At 37.3% G+C, this 7,521-nt stretch overlaps 1 protein-coding gene across 1 annotated transcript; it reads left to right on the top strand.

The window, feature by feature from the left end:
• The first annotated feature begins 261 nt into the window (after positions 1 to 261).
• Positions 262 to 3,162, top strand: LOC113311200 (receptor-like protein EIX2). The gene has a single exon (XM_026560046.1). It carries the CDS (start codon positions 262 to 264, stop codon positions 3,160 to 3,162), a length of 2,901 nt encoding a protein of 966 aa, XP_026415831.1.
• Positions 3,163 to 7,521: the final 4,359 nt, after the last annotated feature.

Raw genomic sequence — 7,521 nt, 5'->3', positions numbered from 1 at the left:
CGTCGTTGTTACCATCTTATTTATCATGTGACAAACAAAAAAGACATGTGGTGTATTATTTGTACCTGTATGAATTAATGGACGGTAATTGCCATGCAAATGTGAGTTGGGACCTGCGACGTACGAACAAAGAAAAAGTATTCAACATCCGGTCCGGTGTATTATGCAACGAAAAGCCAAGGTTGGAACTATAAATAATTGTCTACACCCTAAGCCCTTCATTTAAGTTTCACCATAAATTCATTCTGTACGGCAACTCAAATGGCATCATTTCCTTATCTTCATTTTTTGTTCTTTTTAATGATCAGCATCACTCTGTGCCCGTTATCCTCGCATGGATGTCGCGAAGCGGAAAGAACAGCTCTACTAGATATCAAATCTAATGTGGTCGACCCATCAGGTCGCTTGGCTTCATGGCAAGAAAGCATCCAACATAAAAACTGCTGCAGTTGGTATGGAATTAAGTGTTCAAGTGAGTCTTTACATGTCATATCCATCGATCTTAGAAACAAAGACTATGAAATGTCCTATTATGATACCTACTCTACCAAGCCAGTACCTAATACTGCAATCCGAGGTAAATTATCTCCTTATCTATTCAACATTACTCATCTGGAGTATCTTGATCTTGCCTTCAATGATTTTCAGGGATCAGAAATCACAAATCAGTTTTCTCATCTAACAAAACTAGCTCATCTTGATCTCTCCTATTCAAACTTTGAAGCGTCAATCTCGACACAATTCAGTAACCTAACACATCTACAATACCTCGATCTATCATGCTATCTGCCGACTAGGATCGAGAGTATACACCCACATACTTATACCACCTCGTGCTTAAAATCACCATCTACAGAATGGGTTGAAGGTTTAGCAAATCTCCAGGCATTAAGGGTGAGTGGAATTGATCTATTTGAGGCCACATCTTCATCAAAAGAGAGTTTTTTCCAACATATTTCATATCTTTGGAATCTTAGGGATCTTGATATATCCCATTGCAATCTATCCGTCCCAGTTTTCCCAACACATATGTTTCAAAATCTTTCCCGTCTATCCTCTCTAAAAATGGGTCACAATTTTTTCCATTACCCAATACAATTATTACAACTGGCGAATGTAACTTCACTTTCTACTCTTGACTTGTCTGAATGTTATTTACAAGGTTCAGTTCCTCATCTTCCACACCTTGAAGAGCTTGATGTGAGTGATAACAATGAACTTCACTGTGACCTGAGTAGTATGTTTGAAAATAGTTGGCCCAAACTACAACAACTTCATATATCAAGGACTAATGCATCTGGATCAATCCCGAGTTCGATTTCGAATAAGGCACCGCTATTAGTATATCTTTCTGCCACTGAGTGTTCAATTCAAGGATCTTTACCTTCTTCAATCTCCAATCTAAATTACCTCAACTATCTCCATTTGTCTCACAATAACATCCAAGGACCCATACCACAATCAATTTGTGAGATGTTTTCTCTTCGGCACCTTGATTTATGGTCTAACAAGTTAACAGGAACCATACCAACCTGTATCCCAAACCTCCGAAATCTTAGTTTTATTAATATTGCCGATAACTCAATTAGAGGAAATGTTTCGTTGATGTCTTTAATCAATGAACTGAACCTAACTTACCTGGGTCTGGGTTCAAACAAATTAACAGTATTTATAGATCAACACCTATATCCATCTAAATTTGTACTAGAGGGTTTAGAATTGAGATCATGCAATCTGAGAGCATTTACACCTACTTTGTTTTGTAATTTTACACATTTGAGCAGTTTGGATTTGTCTGATAATAACCTCATAGGAGTTATCCCTTCTTGCATCTCCAAACTCAAAAAACTCAATACCTTAAATTTGTCTAACAACAGACTTCACGGCCCTCTGCCTCCTCTACCTCCAGGTGTCAATGATCTTGATTTATCAAATAATAAACTTTCAGGTTCACTTCCTTCTTCATTATGTTCACAAAAAAAAGGAATGTCAAACACTAAATTGAAATACATTAACCTCTCCCAAAACAAATTATCTGGCATTATACCCTCTAGCATAGGACATTGTAGTTCCCTTTTTTATCTAAATCTGGGAGACAACAATCTCACTGGAAATGTTCCACATGAACTTCAAAAAGCACAAGGTTTGATGTATCTTTCTTTGAGTGACAACAATCTCGATGGTATGTTTCCTATGTTCATCCTAAAACTTTTGTCTTTGAATGTTCTCAACTTAGGAAATAACAAATTTGAAGGTATTCTACCCACTGGTCTTGGGTCACTCAATTACCTTATAATTCTTTCTTTGAGGTCAAACAGATTCAATGGGTACATTCCTGAAGAGATTGTCCACTTGAAGTATCTTCAAATACTAGATTTATCGCTAAACAATCTCTCAGGTCCAATTCCTACAAAACTAGGAAACTTGACGACCCTAACAAGTAAGTTATATGGACTCACTGGAATTTTAGTGCCAATAACGCCAGGTATTTATAGCGTGTACACTGCGCAGTATCAGTTGACTATCAAAGGCACCATGGCCCAATTTGATCAGTCTAACATCTACAATACTGGAATCGATCTATCCTGTAACATTCTTAATGGAAACATTCCAGAAGAGATTGGGTTATTACAGGGACTTGGTATGCTTAATTTGTCACATAATCTTTTGTCAAGTAATATTCCAGCGAGTGTCGGAAATATGTCTAGTTTAGAGTCTTTGGATTTAAGTTCCAATAGACTGTCTGGACATATCCCACAATCTTTGACATCCATCGACTCCCTTCAGATTCTAAGCTTATCTCATAATAATTTGAGCGGCAGGATTCCAAGAGGAAATCATTTTGATACGCTAAGTGTGAATGGGTCTGCTTTTGTTGGGAACGAATTACTCTGTGGGTACCCTATGGAGAACGAATGCAACGGTGACCATAATATTAGTACCAGTGATACTAATCCTCCAAGTAAAGTTGGTGAAGATAATCAAGAGGATGCAAAGGAGAAGTTTTTGTTATATGCTATTGTTTCCATGGGGTTTGTAGTGGGATTTTGGGGTTTTTTCTTTGTTTTGCTTCTAAAGAAACAGAATTGGTGGTTTCCATATTGGAGAATTGTTGACTCTATTGCAGTTAAAATAGTAGAAGGATGTATTCACAAAAATTGATTGTAATAAACTTCTTTTTGAATTCTTTGTTGTAATTTTGGGTAGCGGAGACTTGTGTATTCAAGGGCAGTTATAACAATTAATATTTGTAAGTCATTTTTTGGTTTCATTTTCAAGTTGGCGTTTGCTATTTGGAGTGTCAGGTGAAAGAGCTGGATTGTTAAATTTTTCTGGTGAAGTATTTTACCAAGTGCATTGTTTTTTGCTGATAAGCAAGCACTGGTAACTCTGACAACTAGTTTCTCTCTTACTAATAACCACTGGCAATACAAAAATTCATATCAGAATCTATGTTGTAAAAGGGGCTGGGCGAGGCGGGCGAGGTTCTAAACCCATCGCCTTGGCGCCTTTTTTTTGCTAGGCGCTGGTCCTCCGCTTAGTGCGCCTTTTACAGCATAGATCAGAACCAGCTAATAGAATTCTCAGCTGTATAAATCTTTTGTTGGTTCACCCGCTCCTTCTGGTTTCGATGCGAAATCTTTTATTGGGAAGCAAGACATGTAGAAACTTCTGGAGCCTTCATCCGGGTTAGCGGGAGTGAGTTGTCGAAAATGGGCCACCATGATAATGGGCCAGCGCGTAGGGTTACCCGGCATAGCTGATGAGATTTTTCCCGTTTATAACACCATGGTTAACTGATATTGGTACAACGACCTAGGAATCTAAATTATCCTTCATTTGGTGCTCATGTCGAAGTGGGCAAAAAGATTAACTTTTTACAAGAACTGCCACCAACGTTGGCACCACGAAATCAATAACGGACAAGGAAAAGATTACTACATCGGATGATAAGATTACGGTGACAAAGAGATGCTGCCGTCATATAAAACGGCAACTGCATCACTGGTGTGGTCTGATGAGGTTCACATAAGGGTGCACACGGTACGGTTCGGCTCGGTTCTTGCCGAGACCGAGTACCTGTACCTTACACCCTTCGGTACCAAAAAAATGGACCGGTCCCGGTACCGAGTACCTCGGTTCCGGTTCCATTTCAGGGGAAAAAAAAAACAGAAACCTACTGCCCTGTTTTTTACTTTTTTATCTATTTTTCAATATCTCAAAGCAACAACTAATAAGTAGCAATATTAATAGCAAACCAAACAAACAATGTCTTGAAAATCTTAAAAAAGAAGTAGCAGTAGTCACAGACACACACTAAGTCTTGAAAATGAGAAAATCTGATAAAAGAACAACTAGCAATCTAGCAGTGCTGCAGTAGCCTTGAATATTGATCTTCTAATCCATGTCAGCAACACTTGTGGTGTCATCATTGTTGATAGGACCAAGTAATGCTGCAAAAAAAAATAATAGCAGTTAGTAACCATTAGACTATATCTATTACTGCCAAACACAAGTAATAATGTAATATGTTACCTTCTTCAATTTCAACATCATCATCTGGTATGTAATCAGATAGAAGATCAAGTTGTATTGGCTTCCTTAGCCAGCTTTGTGTGCAAAGCAATGCCTCAACTGTCCTTGTAGATAAAGAGCTTCTACAAGGACTTAAGACTCGCTTTCCTGTGCTAAAAGCAGACTCAGAGGCAACAGAAGACACAGGAATGGCTAATATGTCCTTAGCCATATGTCCAAGTATCTTATACTTTGTACTGTTGGTCTTCCACCAACCCAATAAGTCAAACTCCTCCTCATCATCTTCTCATTCACCTTGTTCATACTCGTCAATGTAATATTTATCCAACTCTGTTTTTCCCTCATCATCATTTGGGCCTTTCTTGAACCTCTTACTCCTTGACATCAACTCTTTCATACGACTTGGCCCTGTCACTGGTTTACTTACCACTGCTTTGGCTTGTCCCTGGATAGAACTACTTGACTCCTCATGAACTGAATAAACATCCTTATATTCTTCAAATAGAATCTTAAAATCCAACTTAACAAGCTTCATAACAGATTCAACCTTAGAAGAACTCTTCCCATACAAGAGATCAAGAGCAAATTGTAGTCCTTTTTCTTTCTCTCTAGGATCTAACAACATGGCAAAAAAGATTGTAGGGTTCATCTTTGCATAATCACCCCAATATTTGTTATACTTCTTAAACATTTTTCCAGCCATAGTAGCAATAAAAGGATCTTCATCTACATTATCTCTAAACTCAACTAGTTGCTCATATATGATAACTAATTGCCATAAGAAAGTGTTTGTTGTTACCTTAGTCGAGGCTGAAAATGCGACAGTGGCATCAAAGAATACTTTCAAACATTTGACAAGTCCTCTGGCAAAGATCCAGTCCTCTTCACATGGAGCAGGTTTCCTCACTACTACCTTCTTCTTCTTCTTTTGTGCCTTCTTCTTCCCTGTCACCTCAACTTCTTCTTGTTCTTCTTCACTAAATTCTTCTTCTTCTTCACCAACATTAACATCAATATCAAAATCATTAGCATCAGGTAGATCTTTCTCACTCTGTTTTGGGTAATAAAACAACTGCTGATATTCCTTGTCATACCTTTCTAACCTAATAAATGCTTTTTCAAACACTTCTGCAGCCTGTAGCATCAAGAATGTGTTGTTCCACCTAGTCTTAACATCTAATATCAATGTTACCTTAGACTCTATTCCAACTAATTTTGCACAACGCTTAAGCTTAGCCAACCTAGATGGAGAACCTTTTATATACTTGACAACTGACCTGATTCTTGCAATTGATTTGTTGTAGACCCTCACAGCATCTTTTACCACAAGTGCAAGTACATGAGTTGTACACCTTACCTGAAAAGGTGAATTCAAACAAGTATTAGATATTTTAATAAATAAGTAGAAAGTAAAATAAATAAATAAGTCATATGACTCATATTCATATACATATACTTACATGCAAGTACTTAGGTCTCTCTTCTGCCCCTGTCTTTGAAACAATACTAGTCTTCAAATAATCCATTGCTACCTTGTTGGCACTCACATTATCCAAAGTGACAGTAAACACATCTTTAAGCTCCCAGTCTGACAAACACTTCTCTAACATCTCACCAATGTCAATTCCTTTGTGACCACTAACCTCACAATACATAATAATTCTCTTTTGATACTTCCACTGCTGATCAATAAAGTGAACTGTTACACAGATGTAGTTGAAATTGTTTGGTGAAGTCCATGTGTCTGTTGTCAAACTAACCCTCTGCTTGGTTGACTTGAAGTAATTTTTCAACTTTTCTTTCTCTAATACATACATGTCTAATAAACATCTATAAATAGTCATTCTACTTGGCACAACAAATCTAGGCTCTAAGACATGCATCATTCTCCTAAAACCTTCACCCTCAACTGCTCTAAGTGACATCTCATCAATTATAATAAATTCAACAACTGCCATTTTACATTTATCCTGACTGAAATTAGTACAGACTAACTGACCTTCATCCTCACCCAGTGCTGCAGGATTTAATGTCAGAGTTTGTTGTCCTTTTGGCTTTGGCTTGTTAGGATTCTGCTTGCATCTGTTGAAGTGCTTCCACATTCCACTTGTACCATTCTTTCCAGTATGAGCCTTTATCACCTTCTTGCAGTAATTGCATGCAGCATCTTGAACATTTAACCTCTTGAAATAATTCCAAACGTTAGAAGTTATCTTACTACCACCCTTTTGAGTAGAAGTAGCTTCTACATCTACTGCTGCTGTCTCTGGTTGTGCTGCTTCATTTGTTGGTTGCATTGAGGATCCAACAACTGTATCTGTGGCAGTGGTAGGTGTAGCAGTTGTAGGTGTAGGAGTAGCTGTTTCATGAGCTTGACTTGATGCATCCATGCCAGCTTATGACTGAAATGAAACAAGAAATGAAACAAGAAATGAGATCAAACAAGAAATGAAATAAGAACTCAACTGAAGCATAAATGCATAAAGCATAACTGCACAAAATGAAGACCTTAAAGGAAATAAAGACATTGTATCATACGTATAAAAGTTCATGAATATTAAAAACATTGTTCTAAGCATAAGTGCATAAACATTGGAGAGTTAACTACAGTTCAGACTCTCTTTATTCAGGCCGAGTTATCACCTATGCGCAACAACATACACTAATCAACATGTATAATTTGAATGTATCCAGGTCAGTTGCACTTTTCAGTTAAAATAAACCTGAAAATGTTTCTGCAAATTAACTGTCTATCGGATCTCAATGCTGACTATTAAGATCCGAATTTCAACAAAAATGGAAAGCTATACAGTATTACCTGGATGAAGAAAATGGATACAATTGCTTAGTCAAACTCCAAATCTCTAAGATAATCAAATGCATATAAGACTATATTATCCAAAGTGAGCCCAGTAGATCCTGTAAGAGAGTTTTTGGGAGATCAATATCTTGAATTACAAAATAAACTCTGAATGCTAAAATTAC

Source organism: Papaver somniferum, chromosome 9 (assembly GCF_003573695.1).
Source record: "Papaver somniferum cultivar HN1 chromosome 9, ASM357369v1, whole genome shotgun sequence".
NCBI classification, from domain to species: domain Eukaryota; kingdom Viridiplantae; phylum Streptophyta; class Magnoliopsida; order Ranunculales; family Papaveraceae; genus Papaver; species Papaver somniferum.
Note: the sequence above shows the minus strand (reverse complement) of the source record. Positions and strands in the feature narration are given on the sequence as shown.